The 16,414-nt window shown below is 40.0% G+C and overlaps 1 protein-coding gene across 4 annotated transcripts in view; it reads left to right on the top strand.

The window, feature by feature from the left end:
* Positions 1–16,414, top strand: part of NELL2 (neural EGFL like 2) — a 355,809-nt gene that overhangs the window by 39,652 nt on the left and 299,743 nt on the right. Inside the window, exons 1-3 of one of the 4 annotated variants that reach the window (XM_014836288.3) lie at positions 12,812–13,174; positions 13,876–13,961; positions 14,404–14,532. In XM_014836288.3, the coding sequence (XP_014691774.1) occupies positions 13,907–13,961; positions 14,404–14,532 (184 nt within the window). In that variant the 5' untranslated portion in view covers positions 12,812–13,174; positions 13,876–13,906. Of the gene's footprint in view, positions 1–12,811; positions 13,175–13,304; positions 13,665–13,804; positions 13,962–14,403; positions 14,533–16,414 lie in introns of those variants that run through there. The other 3 variants (XM_014836289.3, XM_070494723.1, XM_070494724.1) reach the window with 3 other exon arrangements.

The raw sequence follows: 16,414 nt of genomic DNA, 5'->3' as shown, positions 1-16,414 counted from the left end.
AGATGGGAGGTATGCAGCTGCAAACCAGGGAACACCTGAGGCCACCCGAAGCTGGAAAAGTCGAGAAGGGATCCTCCTAGAGGCCTCAGACCATCCCCCTTCATTCAGACGTCACCTTCCAGAACCGCGAGGGCATAGACTTCGGTTGTTCTAAGCCACCCAGTCTGTGGTAGTCTGCTACGGCAGCGCTGGCAGACGGGTCCGCGTGCGTACTGACGCAGTGCGCCGAACAGCAGTGTCTTCCCCATGTGAATTTCCATGAGTTAAACTCATGTCCTCTGGGTTTATGACGTTAAAATAAAGAGTTTGGGTGTTAGAATCAAATTGTTAAGATTCAAAGCCCAACTGTGCCCCTTACTTAATGTCGACCTCGGGCAGGTTACCTTTCTCTCTGCTTTGATTTCTTCATCTGTAATAGTTTGATGGTAATAATAGTGGTATTTACCTTATAGGGCTATTGTGATGGATAAATGAAATAATCTATGAAAACTTTTAAGCACAGTGTCTGAAAGCTGGTGGGCACTTTGTATGTTTTAGGTATTTTTGTGACTATGGCTTGGTGGTTGTGATGGAGAAGATCCTTTGACCTGTGCAGATGCACAGTGGTGGAATTGGCAGTGGAAACCTCGAATGCAGTCTGTCAGTCTGGTGCTATTTTTATCTCTACTCTTGTCATGCCATTCAACTGTTCACTCACACGCTCCTCTAGATTGATCTTCACACACTGATTCCTTTTTCAAATGCTCACATCTTGAAAAGAGATTCAGTCCTATTCTGAACCATACCCTTATTCTCTCAGCTCGGTGGCAGCCTCACAAGTTTGCCAGATACCTCACTCAGTGTGGAACAGTTACCAGGGTTAGAAAGAAAACAGCAACATCGTGAACATGCTATTGGAATTGACTCGTTCCATTTCTAAGATATATTTGAAAATGTCTGTAGTCTTTAAATTATAGTGTACTTTGCCAATATATTCAATAAATATATCCATATGATTTCTAAAAAAAATATTGTTCTGAGGGCCTCTCAACGCAAAGAACAGATCCACATTCTAAGTAATTGAGTAAGAAGGGGGAGAGGAAATTCCATTTCAACTTGCTTAAACAAATATGCCCTGAGCCCTGGACTTACTGCTTGGCATTATGTTTGGCCTTAAACGTGCAACCATGAATAAGAAAGACACAAGCCCTGCTCTTACAGAGCTTTCAGTCTACTGGGAAAGGTGGAAAAAGCTTTTTCTATACAGAGTCCTGACCCACAGAAGGAAAAAATCTGTCATAGAAATAAAAATAAATTTTTTGAAGAGAACACTAATATATAAGAAAATTAAGAATAAACAAAAATTCGACAATAAAACAATGATGATGATAACAACAACAATAATAATGTAAGTGACTTTGGCTCTTAAAGGACATTGTCCCAGCTACCTGGGCTCCTGGAGGGGCAGTGACTGAGCTGAGCGCAGAGGTCCTTTTGTGGTTCATCCTGTGGGAGAACTTCGAGAACATGACCTCTCTAGGGGATTGCATATTGCATATGAATCTGCCAGCTATTAGAGCATGGGGAATTTCAGCAAGATCTACTGCCATGGCTTCAATGACCACCTCTGGGCTAGCCCAGACCTCTCTTCTTGGTTCCAGTCTACTAGGATATCTGGGACATTCATCAAACTCAAACAGCTGTGGCCAGAGTGGCAGGGCAGAGGGAACAAGGATGGTCCTCTGAGTGAGGACCACCTTAGAAGGAGGCAAATGGGCAAAGTGGGGGATTTGAATACAAGTAGCACACTCTAATCTGTAAGGGTGATGATGGAGAAGATGCCTTCTCTGCCACTGTCCTGATGAAATATATGCACCCTTGCGGGCAATGATATGAAGGGGGAGAATTTCAACTGAGTTTAAAGAGGAAATGACCAGAAAAAAAAATAGAAGTGATTAAATCAGCCTAGAATTCACTAGATTAAATTTTCTAGCAATTTTTAGAAGAGATAACTCTAGTGGAGTGTCTAAGAGAATCAACATTGGAGTCACACTACCTCTGTTTGAACAGCTTTACCACTATCAGCTGTATGACCCCAGCTGTAGATATTTAACCCCTCCATGCCTCACTTTCCTCCTCTGTAATATGGGTCCCTCATAGGACTATTAGGAGAATTAGTGAGTTATTTCTCTTAGGACAATGTCTGGCACATAGTAATCACTCAATAACAACAGTTATTATTCTTTTGCCAGGAAAAAGTGAGGTCTTAAATTGAATATGAGGTATAGAAAATAAAGTTACATTCACACATGAGTTTTTGTCAATTAAAATAATGGATCACACACAGAAGGAAACAGGATGCCACAATAGTCAAGTCAAAGGGAAAAAATAATTTGATATGTGAATAAAGGGAATAGAAGAGCAAAAACTTGAAATACACTTGTAATGTCGGAAAAATAGTTGTCAGTCACATTGATACACTTTCCTCTGGGAAAAGGAGGAAACTAAAGGAAATGAAAAGAATGTGCTTTATCCTAAGTTGGAGGCATTTTGAGGCACATTCTTGTGTACAATCAGTAAGAACCTGAAGGACTGAGATAAATAACAAGCGAAAATAAGTTGTCAATTTCTTTTTGTCGCTAAAAAAATTATTTTACAAAACTACTGCAAATTTTACACAGGTGGTTTCACTTAGAAACTTAGATCTCCATCAAAAATCACTTGTTGAACCCATTTTGAATGTATAGTAGTGACCTACATATGAAAGAGGCAGGCTTTTGCCATATCTTAGCAACTAGGTAGAATGTTCTGTAGATGTTAACAAGGAGGTTTTGCGTGCTTTAAAGGATTATAGCCTGTTGATCTCTAGTTTGCATAACTTTACTCTAGTTAAATTCTAAATAATAGTAGCTACCGTTTATTGAATGTCTACTACATACCAGACACATACTAGGTGCATTTATATACATTATTCTTGTATTCAACAAATGTTTACTGACATCTACAATGTGCCAGGCACTGTTGCAGCTATTAAGAATAAAGCAGTGATAAAACCTGTGAAAAATGGAGGTTATATCCTAGAGTGAAGGGACATAGACTGTAAACAAATAATCAAATATGTAATAAATATAGAAATAAGTAAAATTAAGCAAAGAATGGGCATAGTAAGTGCTGAGTATATATAAGCGGGGGTTGCAAATAGGGTCTTTGGGAAGGACTCACCAAGAAGGTGATATTTGAAAGAAGTGGGTGGGAGAAGAGCATTCAAGACAGAGAAAAATGGGTATGCAAAGTTCCTGAGGCAGGAGCATGCTTGGCTGGTTCAAGGAACACCCAAGAGGTACTAGAGCAGAGTTAGTGTGGGGACAGAAAGTGAGAGATTCGCTCAGGGACGTATAGCTGGGGCCTACATAATACTTCATGTAGCTGTTCAAGAAAGTCCATGAGGGGGCACATAATTTTCTTGGAGGATCTGGAGGCAGCAGTTATATTTGTAGGTTAGTCTGTAACTCTTCATAAGGTCCCTTTGGTCAAAGTGGCGCTTGGACCCCGGTTGAGATTTGCTGATCTGAGTCATGGAGCATGGTGCTTATCACGTAGTTGGGCCTCCACAACTGTTGAGTAAAAAAGTAAATTAGGAGAATGAGGCTTATGCACCAGCTCTGAAATTAATTAGTTGTGTGATTTGGAACAAATTAGTTGACTTGTCTGTGTCTTGGTTGGCAAACTGAGAACTTTTTAAGCTTTCCTATTATGCAATTATGAGCGATGGCCAGTCTTCCCAACAAATCACCTTAACGCTATGAATGTTGAGAGTCAGCCTGCCCAGGGAAAGGATAAGGATGACCTAACACTGCCTGCCGTGCTCACACTTTTGTTTACCTGCTCATTCAGCAGCTCTGTCTTTCTGTTTGTGTTCTCAGGTCCAGCCTTTGGCCAAGACAGTAAGAGCTGGAGATAGAGGCTGGACCTGGCAGGCTGACAGAATTCTTCAGGCATTTCTTCCTGTCAGAGGATTTGAAGATACGTGTGAATAGACGCTTTAGCTGAGCTCACGCTGAATCTGGGTCCCTCCCAGCCTCTTATCCTTGTTCTCAAGCCATGCATTTGGGAACCTGGTCTGGAATTTCCTTCTAGTAACTACATGTTCATCAAAAAGAAAATTCTAATGTCAGTAGCTAAGCACTAGCAAGAATTATGTGATGAGTCAGGAGAGATTTTGAATTATTGTGTGTTGAGGCCGGAACTTAGTAAATTTCCTTTAAGGTGTGGGCTATGTGTAGCCTTAGAAAAAGAGAATTATTTTTGATGATAGCAGAGGCAGAAACAAATAAAAATCTTCCTCTGAAAATGGAATTTTTAATGATTTCTGTAGTTACCATTTCTGGAGTTAAGTTTACAGGATGAAGGGAGAAATCTAACATAAGTAATGCTGGTTTCTAGATATTGCTAAGAATATTCTGGCCTTTAGCTCTTCTTAGGAAGGTTAGTTTGTCTCTTAATGCTAGGCAAAGCCCTGTCATTTGATAGGAAACATTAAGCAAGGCCAGAAGCCCGCAGATGAGCTGGGTCCACGTGGACCATTCATTCTGTTGCGATGAACACTGAGTAGTGCAGTGTATTGGCAAAAGCAGCCAGTGCTTTCTCTGTTTGTCTGTCTATTGGCAGTTAAAACTAAGGACTGCATGGTGGGATAAGTTTTTAAACAGATGACTCATGGCTTTTGGAGACTGATAACATTTTATTTTACTTTATTTGATTTTATTTTTTGCTGAGGAAGTTTCGCCCTGAGCTAAGCTAACATCTGTTGCCAATCTTCCTCTTTTTGAGTGTGAGCCTCCCCATGGCCACTGAGGAGTGGGGAGGTCCAGGCCAAACTTAACCATCAGGCCAGTGGGGCTGGGCTGAGACTGATAACATCTGGTGAGCCAGTAAATCAGTCCTCTGCTCAGAACACTGTATATATATGTATTTAACCAACAAGGTTCTCTAGCTAACAGTGCTATGTAGTTACCCATATTCTCATTTCCACTTCTCTTTTCTCTGCCTGTTGCTATGGACTGATTTTAATTACCATTATTTTGCATGACAATAACTGAATCACAAGGGGACTGACAGAAACAGGCCAATTCTGATGTGGCATAGTTTAATGTGATGACAGTAAGAACTAGCATTGATACACTGCATGGCAATTTTCGAAGTGGACTTGACCCTCAGCAGCCCTGGGATAGATGGGCGTTAGTTATTATGCTATCCTGATAACGGGTGCAGGGAGGCTGTGTCTGGCTCAGGAAAAAGGTGGGACAGGGCCTTGGCCCCAGAGTCCTGACCAAGTTGCAAGCTTGTTTCTTTTCACTCTGCTGCCTCTAGAACTGTGTTTGAAACACTTCTCTTATCTTTCTTAGAGAGTTTCAGATGAGTTGTGTGTATAGTTCAAAGTGTGTGGAGAATATAAAGAATGTTGACTGAAACCTAACCTCCTCCCTTGTCTAAAATGGGCATCTCTTTGACCTTCCACCATCAACAAGTGAGTAAGAGTGTGCTTTGGAAGGAAAGGCACATTTGTTACATAAATGCTCTTCTCCCACTTACCGTTCTTTTTTCCATGTCATATGTCATCATGCTATTTTAAAGTTGCCAATCTCTTCTTGTCTCTTTATACCCTTCCTAGTCTATTTTCAGAATCATTCTATTATTTTATGTGGTCTTATTTGTTTTGACAAAACCTCACAAATAAAAATCTTGAAGTGTTAGGCCATTTCAGCTTACATGTGAGGTGTGGGAGGTGCCCAAGTGTGTGGTTGGTTAAATACATCTGAACCACTCTCCGCTGACCCCTGGAGTAGAAAACAAGATACTCTGAGGATTGTTGATGTAAAATGAAGGGAACAAGAAAATGAGTCAAGAATCACCCTGTCATCATCCCAGGTTTTGTAACAGGCCACAGCATATCAAAGAAGCATATTGCTGCATGTATCAGTTCACTGCTTTTTATTGCTGAATAGTGTTCCATTGCCTGAATCACCACAATTTGTTTATCCATTTATCAGTCAGTGGACGTTTGGGCTGTTTCTACATTTGGTTAAAATGAATAAATCTACTATAAACATTCCAAAATGTGTTTTTCTGAGGAAATCTGTTTCCATTTCTCTACAGTAAATACCTAGGAGTGAATATTTTACTTTATAAGGAGCTTCCAAACAGTTTTCCAAAGGGCCTGTACCATTTTGATTCCCTCCAGCAAAGAAGGAGAGTTCAGGTCACTTTGCTTCTAGCGGCACTTGTCAGTCTTTAATTTTAGCCATTCTAATAAGTGTGTATCTAATTGTGGTTTTAATTTGGATTTTCCTAATGAATGCTGATGTTGGGGCCCTTTTCATGTACTTTTTAGCCATGTGTATCTCTCTTTTTGGTAAAGTGTCTATTTAAATATTTTGCCTGTTTCCTTTTCTAATTGATTTTTTTTGTCTTGCAGTATAAGAATTCTTTATAATAATCTGAATACAAGTCCTTTATTAGATATATGCTTTGCAAATATTTTCTCCTTTTCTGTGTTTTCTCTTTTAATTTTCTTAATGGTGTCTTCCAAAAAGCTAGTTTTTAATTTTGAAGTACGATTTATCACTTTTTTCCTTTTAATTTATGTGCATTTTGTGCCCTGCTTAAGAAATCTTTGCCTAACCCAAGTCACAAAGATTTTCACCTATGTTGTCTTCTAAAAGTCTTATAGTTTTAGCTTTTATACTTAAGCTTGTGATCTCTTTCAGGTTAATTTTTATATATGATGCAAGATAAGGGTTACGGATAAGGATTTCTTCTCTCCCCTTCCTTCCTTCCTGCCTGCCTGCCTACCTACCTACCTACCTACCTACCTATGTGGATGTCCAGTTGTTCAAGCATCATTGTTAAAAAATTATTGTTTATCCATTGAAATATCTAGATGCCTTTTTAAAGGATCAGTTAAGCATATATGTGTGGGTCTATTCCTATATTCTATTCTATTATTTATATGTCTATCCTCATCCTCATACCTAATACCTAACTGTCCTGGTTACTATAGCTTTCTAGTATAGTCTTGAAGTCAGTGCGAATCCTCCAATTTTGCTCTTTTCAATTTTTTTTTTTGCCTTTTTGATTTTCTTTGCTTTTCCATATAAATTTTATAGTCAGCTTATCAATTGTTATCAAATACCCTATTGGGCTTTTGATTGGAATTGTCTTGAATTTGTAGATCAATATGTGTGTAACTTATACCTTAATAATATTAAATCTTCTTATCAATGAGCATGGTAAATCTTTACACCCATTTAGGTCTTCTTTAATTTCACTCAGCAATGTTCTTTAGTTTTTAGTATAAAATCCTGTCTGTATTTTTAGTTAGATTTCTCCATAAGTATTTTATATTTTTTAATGCTGTTATGGATGGTATTGTTTATTTATGTTTTCAATTATTCCTTACTGGAATATAGAAATACAACTGATTTCTGTATGTTGACCTTGTTTTCTGTAACATTTCTAACCTTACTTACTAGTCCTAGTAGCTTTTTCATAGATACTTTGGGAATTTTTAAATGTAGATGACAAAATCGTCTAGGGAAAAATTATTTCTTCCTTTCCAATCGGAATGGCTTTTATTTATTTTTCTTGGCTCATTGCATTGATTAGAAACTCCAGTGCAATGTTGCCTTGTTAGTGTAGAATTTTTTTCAATGTCCTTTATTAGATTGAGGAAGTTCTCTTCTATTTTTACTTTGCAGTGAGTTATTTATTTTATCATTGCTAGTGTTGAATTTTGTCAAATGCTTTTCTTGCATCAACTATCATCACGTGATTTATCTTCTTTAGATTGTAAATGTAGTGGACTACATTGATTGATTTGAAAATATCAAACCAAGCTTGCATTCTTGGCATGAACCCCACTTCATTGTAGTTTATTATTCTTTTTATGTATTGTTGTATTTGATTCGCTAATATTTTGTTGATGATTTTGCATGTATGTTAAAAAAGATATATTTTGTGTCTGTGTTCTAGTTTTCTTTGTAGTTTTGTATTGTCTTTGTCTGGTTTTGGTATGAGTAATGCTAGTTGCATAAAAAGAGTTGGGAAATGTTCCCACCTTTTCTATTTTCTGGAAGATTTGTGTATAGTTGATGTTATTATTTCTTTAAACGTTTAGTGGAATTTGGCATTGTAACTACCTGGGACTGAAGATTACAAAAGAGAGACGTGGGAAGTTTCTAAATACACTTGTGGGTTTATCTATTCCTTCAGTTCTGTCACTATTTCCCTAGGGTAACTTTTTCATGTATTTTAAAGTTTTGCTATTAGGTGCATGTGCATGTAGGATTGTCATGTCTTCTTTGTGAATTGAGCCTTGTATTATTACATGATGTACCTCTTTATCCCTGGTAATTTTATTTGTTCTAAAGTTTACTTTTTCTGATATTAATATATCTACTCAAACATTCTTTTGATTAATGTTTGCATAGTATATCTTTTCTTAATCCTTTTACCTTCCACTTACTACATTATATTTGAAGTGAATTTCTACACACACTGAAACCCCATTAGACAATTTAAAAGTGTTTTCTTTCAATTATATAGCTGGAAGAATGGCTCCCCAAAGACGTCCACACCCTAATTCCCAGAACCTGTGAATATGTTACCTTACATTAAAGGAACTTTGCACATGTGATTACGATTAGGGGCCTTCAGATGGTGAAATTATCCTAGATTATCCAAGTGGCCCCAATATCATCATATAAGTCCTTAAAAGCACAGGACCTTTCCAAACTGTAGTCTGAGAACCAGAGAGAATGCACTGTGAGAAGGACTTAGTCTGCTCTTGCTGACTTTGAAGACAGAGGAAAGGGGCAATGAACTAAGGTTGAAAAAGGCATGGAAATGGATTCTCACCTAGACCCTTCAGAAGGGAATGCAGCCTCATCAACATTTTGAGCTTAGCCTGATAAGACCAGTGTCAGATTTATGACCTACAGAACTGTAAATAAACTTAAATAAACTGTGTTATTTTAAGCCACTAAGTTTGTGGTAATTTGTTATAGTAGTAATAGAAAACCAATACAACCATCAAACATATTTTACAAAACTCAAGAGAAGAATAATCTGTTATGTTTACTCAGATATTTACCATTTCTGTCATTATTCCTTCATTTCTGATATGCTGGTTGTCTTTCTGTTATCATTTCCCTTCTGTTTGAAGAACTTCCTTTAGCAATTCTTTTAGAGCAAGCCTCCTGGCAACCAATTCTTTTAGATTTTATTCATATGAGAATGTTTTTCCTTCATCTTTATTCTTGAAGGATATTTTCACCAGATGTAGAATTCTGGGATGACAGAATTCTTTGAACACCTTAAAAAATGTTGTTCCCCTCCTTTTGGCCTCCATGATTTCTGATAAGTCTGCATTCATTGCAAAGTGTGGCTTCACTATAAGTAACATGTCATTTTTCTCTAGTTGCTTCCAGGAATTTTTTCTTTGTGGTAGTTTTCCTTTTTCTGTTGTTTTCAGCAGTTTGATTATGATTTGGCTGGTCATGGATTTCTTTGAGTTTATCCTGTTTGGGATTCACTGAGCTCCTTGAATCTGTAAGTTTATGTCTCTTGCCAAATTGAAAAAGTCTTAGGCCATTATTTCTTGAAATACGTTTTTTGGCACTGAACTTTTTCTCCTCTCCTGGGATTCTGATGACATTAAGGTTCTTTTGGTTTTGTCCCACAGGGTCCTGCTGATATAATTATTTAAAATAAACAAAACAAAAAACTTCTCTCTGTTGTTCAGATTGAATAATTTCAATTGATCTATCTTCAAGCCCACTGACTCTTTCCTCTGTCATCTCCATTCTGCTACTGAGCCCATTCTAATGAGGTTTTTTTGAGGAAGATTAGCCCTGAGCTAACATCTGCTGCCAATCCTCCTCTTTTTGCTGAGGAGGACTGGCCCTGAGCTAACATCCGTGCCCATCTTCTTCCACTTTATCTGTGGGACACCTACCACAGCATGGCTTGCCAAGTGGTGCCATGTCTACACCTGGGATCCGAACCGGTGAACACTGGGCCACCAAAGTGGAACGTGTGAACTTAACTGCTGTGCCACTGGGCTGGCCCTAAAATGAGTTTTTAAATTTCAGTTATTATGTTTTCCAGTTCTAAAACTTCCACTTGGTTTTTTGTATATATTCTATTTATTTGCTGCTGCTTTCTGTCTTTTCATTTGTTTCAAGAGTGTTTGCCCTTATTTTTTGGAGCATTTTTATAATATCTTCTTTAATGTCTTTTCTGGATAATTCCAATGTCTGTGTCCTCTTGGCATTGGTGTCTGTTGATTTTATTTTTCTCATGTAAGTTGATGTTTCCCTGGCTTTTCAAATGCCAAATAATTTCAGATTATAACCTGAACATTTTAATGTTATATTCTGAGACTCTGAATTTTGTTAAGTACTATGGAGAATGACAATTATTTTTTTAAGCAGAAAATTGACCCTGTTGGATTTAGATTGCAAGTTTTGATTAGCTTCTTTTGGTGTGATTTCAAAGACTTTGTAGTGTATTCAGATTTATGCCATGTGTGTACCACCTAGAAGCAGTCTGTGACTTGGATGGTGGACTGTTTCTTAGAGTAGTCACTGTCAGTATGGTGGTACCTCAAACTTTGGTCTTCCTTCTCAATTTGCCTGCTATTATTTAATTTTCAGAGGCTTTAGATACTCCATGCATTCTGTGCAGGTTTAATAGCATTCAGTGGGAATGAGAGGATGATGTGTGCTTACTCCATTTTACCCAGAATTAGAATCTCATGTCATTATTTAATTTTTGAAAGCTTTTCACTCTTATTTGTTTAAATATTTCCTATAACACTGTCTATTGCCATTCTCTCTAGTCTCTTATTTGGTATCTCCAAAGTAGTTGCATGTTTGGATCTTTTAATTCTAACATTCATGTTTTGTTCATGTTGTACATCTTTTTTTTAATCATTCTTGCCATATTCTCAATAATATTCTCAGATCTCACTTTTTTGTTCCCAGAGTGTTTGTTCTCTAATTTTCAGCTCTATTTTATTGCTGCTTTTTATAGCAATGGGTTTTCAACATTGTCTTTAAATGTGCTTTTATTTACAGAAGTTCTGTTGGGTTTGCTTTGAAATCTGCCTGATCTTTTCTTACACAATTCTGTTTTTTCATTATTTTTTTCTATTCCTTAAAAAAACCCCACTCTGATTATTTAAACATTTAAACATACTTATTTTATACTTTTAATCAAATTTTTCGGATATTCTGATTTCATGAGATACTACTTCTCTTTTTTGGTGTCTCCTGTCTTTCACATATTTTATTTCATTGCAATTGATTATTATTATTTTATTGAGATTTTATCCTCATCAGAAATTTTCTTCTTATTTGTCAGAAGTTGTGGAAGGTCCTTTAAGAGAAGTTTTACATTTGCCTCTTCAGGAGATTCTGGGGATTTTATTCTAATTTTTGATTTTAGAATTCTGACACCTGTGGGGAATGTAATTTTGGACCATTTACCTGCAAGTGGCAAGGCTTGAGATTTGACATTTATTATAGATGACATTGTTTCCCACCTATGATCATGTGCAGCTGGCAAGCATTTCTGTCACTGCTTAGGCCAACGTGCAAAATTTTTAAAGTTTATTTTCATGGATAGTATAATCCTTCAAAGTTCTTTGTTTTTATCAGAGGGAGAAGTAATAACTTCATATCTTCTGGTTTTGGCTATAATTCATTGCTTCCAGTTCTTGTGTGGATGTTAAAATCCTACCCTTTGTCTTACAGTCCCTGTTGAGTCTGAAACCCTGTGTCCCACCCTCTTGCAATTGTTGCATCAGTTACTCCTTTCTCTGCCAATCTCCAGCTACCTCTTTTTTCCCACTACCGTTCTGGGGATTTTCTTTCTTTTTTTGTTTAAAGCTCATCTGTGTATAAAAAAAGTTCTTGAACATTTTATTTAGCTTTGAGATGCGTTAATGGTAGAAGGGGATCCTCTCAGGGTGAGTAGAGTCTACTATTTTGACTGAATTTTTCCTTATGTGGTTAGTACTTATATTAGTTTTCTATGGATGCTGAAACAAATTACCACAAATTTAGTGGATTAAAACAACACAGATTTGCTATCTTACAGTTCTGTGGTTCGAAAGTCTAAAATGGATCTCACTGGGCTAAAATCAGGGGCTTGGCAGGGTCCTGTTCCATTCTGGAGGATGTAGGGGAGAATTCTTTTTCTTGCCCCTTCACCTTCTCGAGGCTTCCTACATACCTTACCTCATAGCCTTTCTATATTTTTTCCATCTTCATGGGCATTTTAATCATTTTTGAAACTCATACGTTTTCAATACGGGAGTAGAATGCTGTTATTCAAAAATTTCCTCAAAATTTTAGGACTATGTTGAAAAATATTATATGCCATTGACCTTGAATATACTTTTGCCTGCTGAGAATTAGATCTCAAATGACCTCACTGTTATGGACCTGGCATGTATGGTGAAGGGTGGGTAGAGCCTGCCTAAGTATGGTCAACAATGAGGTGGCTCCTTTCACTCTTCTCTCTTGCCCAGGCTCCGTCTTCTTCTGCTTATTTTTCTCGCTTCTTCTCTCCGTCTATCTGTCTATCTGTCTGTCTGTCTGTCAGTCTGTCTGTCTGTCTATCTCTTCGCTTCAGCGTGGGCAGGCATGCTGGCTCTGCTGCCCTTGCCTCCTGCTGTGTTGTGTGCTCGTCCTGGAGAACCAGAGCCCGGTTCTGGGCGTTGTGTTTGGCAGGGGGCGCGCGAGGTCCCGGAGCTGTCCAGCAGTTCTTGGCTAAGTTGTCCCCTGCTCTCTCGGAGCCAGAGAAGCTCGCCAGTGCCCCACCCCGGGCAGGGAACCTCTCTCCTAGGGCTCCCGGGGCTTCCCAGGCTCTCCACCAGGCTCTCTCTGTTTTGCCCAGCCCCACCTCGGGAGTTTAGCTTGCTTTGGCAGCCTTCCTCCGCATGTGTCCGAGAGGGAGTCCCCTCTCCAGTCTCCGGGGCTGCTCCGGAGCCCAGTGCACGACCGTACGCGGGCTTCCCTCCTTTGCCTAAAGGGTGGGCGAGCGCATCTCCCCCTAGCCTCGCTGTCTCCGTCTGGGTAGTCCTTTCTCTCTCCGTCCGTCTTTCAAGACACGCGCCCGAAATCGAGGGGTGAGAGCAAAGACCGCGCATCAACTTAGCACCTTGAATTTAGATCTTTCGATCCCGAAAGGCGGTTGGCGTTGCCTGGGTCAGCGAGGGAGGGAGGGAGGAGGGCGGAGGCTGCAGCTGCTCCAGGGTTCGCTAGACGGGGCTTGGAGACCGAGGAGCCCGCGGAGAGAGACGCGGAGCGCCGGCCTCGCCCTCGGCGGTCCCTCCCTTCTCCTCCCCTCCCCGCCTCCGCGGGCCCGCCCCTCCCTCTCCGGAGGAGCAGTCTCTCCTCCGCGCGTCTCCGGCTCTCTCCATTGTCTCTGCGTTGACAACAGGTTCGGGCGGCGGGGAAACCGGGCGGGTGCCGCCCCAGCCCCGGCTTTCTTGGGGCCGCCTCCCTGCCTCTGGGTGTGCGTGCCTTCCGCTGCTTTTCTTCGCCTCCGGAGCAAATTCCCCTCGGAGCAGCCCCGGGCGAGCCCGAGCCCGACCCCTCCCTCCGGGCCCCCCCCCAGCCGGCGCCGCCGCCTCGGATCTGCGTGTGGGAATGATGTGCGCATTGGAGGGTCTAAGTTCTTCACGTGCCTGGGGGGTCCTCCCTTTTTTTTCTTAGGCAACCAAATCCTACTAATCCTACTAATCAGTAAATCCGAGGCGGCGGCAAGAGAGACAAACGCTTTTTTCCCGCTTGATTCCAAGAACGTCTTCGATTTTTATTTTTAAAGAGGGAGACGATGGACTGAGCAGATCCACACCATGGAGGCTCGGGTCTTACTGAGAACATTCTGTTTGATCTTCGGTCTCGGAGCAGGTGAGTGGCCGCAGAGCTGGGGCGGGGAGGAAGGGATGGCCCCCACCTCGGGGCAGCCTGAGCTGGCTGGGGACGCCCGAAGTAGGTCTGGAGTGGGAAGCTTGGAGTAGGGGAAGGGTTTGGATTTGGATTTTGTCTGTGCTTGTCTAGTCTCGAGACGGCAGGGCGGGTCACACTTCTAGTCCAAGGTCTCAGGGCCTAGGGGGAACTTTGCAGCGAAAGGGGTTTAAAGTAGGGCACGGAAATGGGACTGGGTGCTCCGCTATTTAAAGCTTGGCTGCTGATCTCAGGTAAGGCTCTTGGCGGCGGCGGAGGGAGTCGCCGCTGTAGTCACTTGGCAATATTGTCTCCAAGATGCGGTTCTTTGCTGCCCGGGAGGAAGAGGCTTGTATTTTGATGGAGCTTTTTCTTTCTTTCCTACCCTCTCCCCAACTCCCACCAGTTTGGGGGCTTGGTGTGGACCCCTCCCTACAGATTGACGTCTTAACAGAGTTAGAACTTGGGGAGTCCACGACCGGAGTGCGCCAGGTCCCCGGGCTGCATAATGGGACGAAAGCCTTTCTCTTTCAAGGTATGAAGAGCGTGCTGAGACCCCAGTGCGGTTTCAGTCCGGATAATCCCGAAGGAGTTGGCCTCGCCACTCCTCCTAACTTCTGTATTGCCTCATGGATGACAGTTTCCGAGCTGATACTGGTGGAGGGGTCAGCGTGAGACACCCAGACCTTCCATCTCTTTTTTAAGCGGCTTGGTTTTTCTCCCCGCTCGTCCCCTCCTCCTTCTTACTTTGTGCTCTTGCCAGTTCTAATGGATAGTCCCTTAATTACTGTACAGAAACTCCGATGGCAGATGGTTGATTTTAGAGTCTGGGGAACAATGAATTATAACACAAACGCCTCATTTGGGTGAAATTGATTTAGGTAGGAAATAGGATAGCTTAATCTTAGTTAAAACACTGCTCTCTGAAAGTTTCTAGTACAGTGGTGCCCAGTTAGGAGGAATTTCTTTATGTAGGTAGCTTTCTGGAAAAATTAATAGCTCTCAGCAGTTTTCTCTACGGTATATCACAACACAATATATTTGAGACAAGATTCCTCATGGAAAGATCATGATTCTTTCTTCTTCATCAATGACAAGAGAAAAGGAATAATATTCTCTTAAAATTATTTTGAAAATATTTCAAATAAATGTTAATTCAAAAGTATACCTTGTATTGCCATTAATTGTACTCTTAAGATTTTAAAACTTTTTTGAAGTCAGTGGACGTTGGTTATGCACAAATGTCTACATTTTAAATTATACTTAAATATGTTGTGTAGTCAAGCAAATTCCAGTGCATCAAGCCTTCAGCTTTGATTTCCTAAAGCTTTTGGAGAAGGCTTGGTTTGTGGAAGATGCTGTGATATGAGCTTCTAAAAGGTAGCTGAACACATACAGAAAGACTAATTTCACATACGGTGAACTATAGATGAAGGCAAAAGAGAAATGGAGTTTGGTTTAACATATCTGCTGGACTGACTAAAGTGTCTCCTCCCCATCCCATTCAGATTTTTCTTGTGTGATTTTTGTGCCATGGCTTCAAAAGAAGTGCAACTCATAATTACTAAAGAGTTGGATATGCCAAATAGAGCCACTTCAGCAAATCTGCCACCAAGAAATAGGCATAAAATAAAACTTGAGTGTTTCTGTAATGGTGTTGTTGCCTGATATAGCCAGTATGTGTCACCATGGACAGTAACACGAAAGCTTACAGTGGGAAAAGGAGGAAATTGACATGTGTTGCATTTATTTAAAATAAGTTTACTGTTATGAGAAACTAAAATGTAATTTTCTAGTTATGGGGAACCCACTAAATGCTTTTACTGTGAAAAATATTTATAATAATATTTTATGTAGTTAAAGGTCTTTTTTGCTGGGTGGGGTGGGGGTGGGGCTAGGGTATTGAATCCTTTAAAAACAATGACCAGATCTAATGAAGGAAATAAGACTAGACGGTCAGAAGAATCACAGAGTGGAATAGAAGTGTCATTAGGGTTAGGCTTTTGTTTTTTTCTTTTTCTTTCTTTTTTTTTAATCTTTGATTTTCAATCCCTGTGAACTGGAAACAAAGTTATTTCAAGACTGCTAATTTGAATAACCGGAAAGCTTTCTGGAAGCTGAAGCTCCTACTAAACAAATGATGTCGAAGTACACTTAAAATTTTCAAAGGTCTTTTAAATTATATTAGTGTTCTTCCTAGCTTCTTCTAAAGAGTGTCTGAGCATCACAAATAGAAACCTTCAGGACTGTGCATTTTATGTTCTGACGCTAACCCCTTAGACAATTTCTAGGAAGTAGTCTCAAGGGATCAATATCTTTTCCTGGTTAATTTTTTAAAGGAATGTTTAGTGTTCATTTTTATTTAAATTGCCAGTTCTTCAAGGTAGGCATCGTGTTACCAATACATGAGGCACATG

Source organism: Equus asinus, chromosome 22, assembly GCF_041296235.1.
Source record: "Equus asinus isolate D_3611 breed Donkey chromosome 22, EquAss-T2T_v2, whole genome shotgun sequence".
Classification (NCBI taxonomy): domain Eukaryota; kingdom Metazoa; phylum Chordata; class Mammalia; order Perissodactyla; family Equidae; genus Equus; species Equus asinus.
This window is presented reverse-complemented; position numbering and strand designations above follow the sequence as displayed.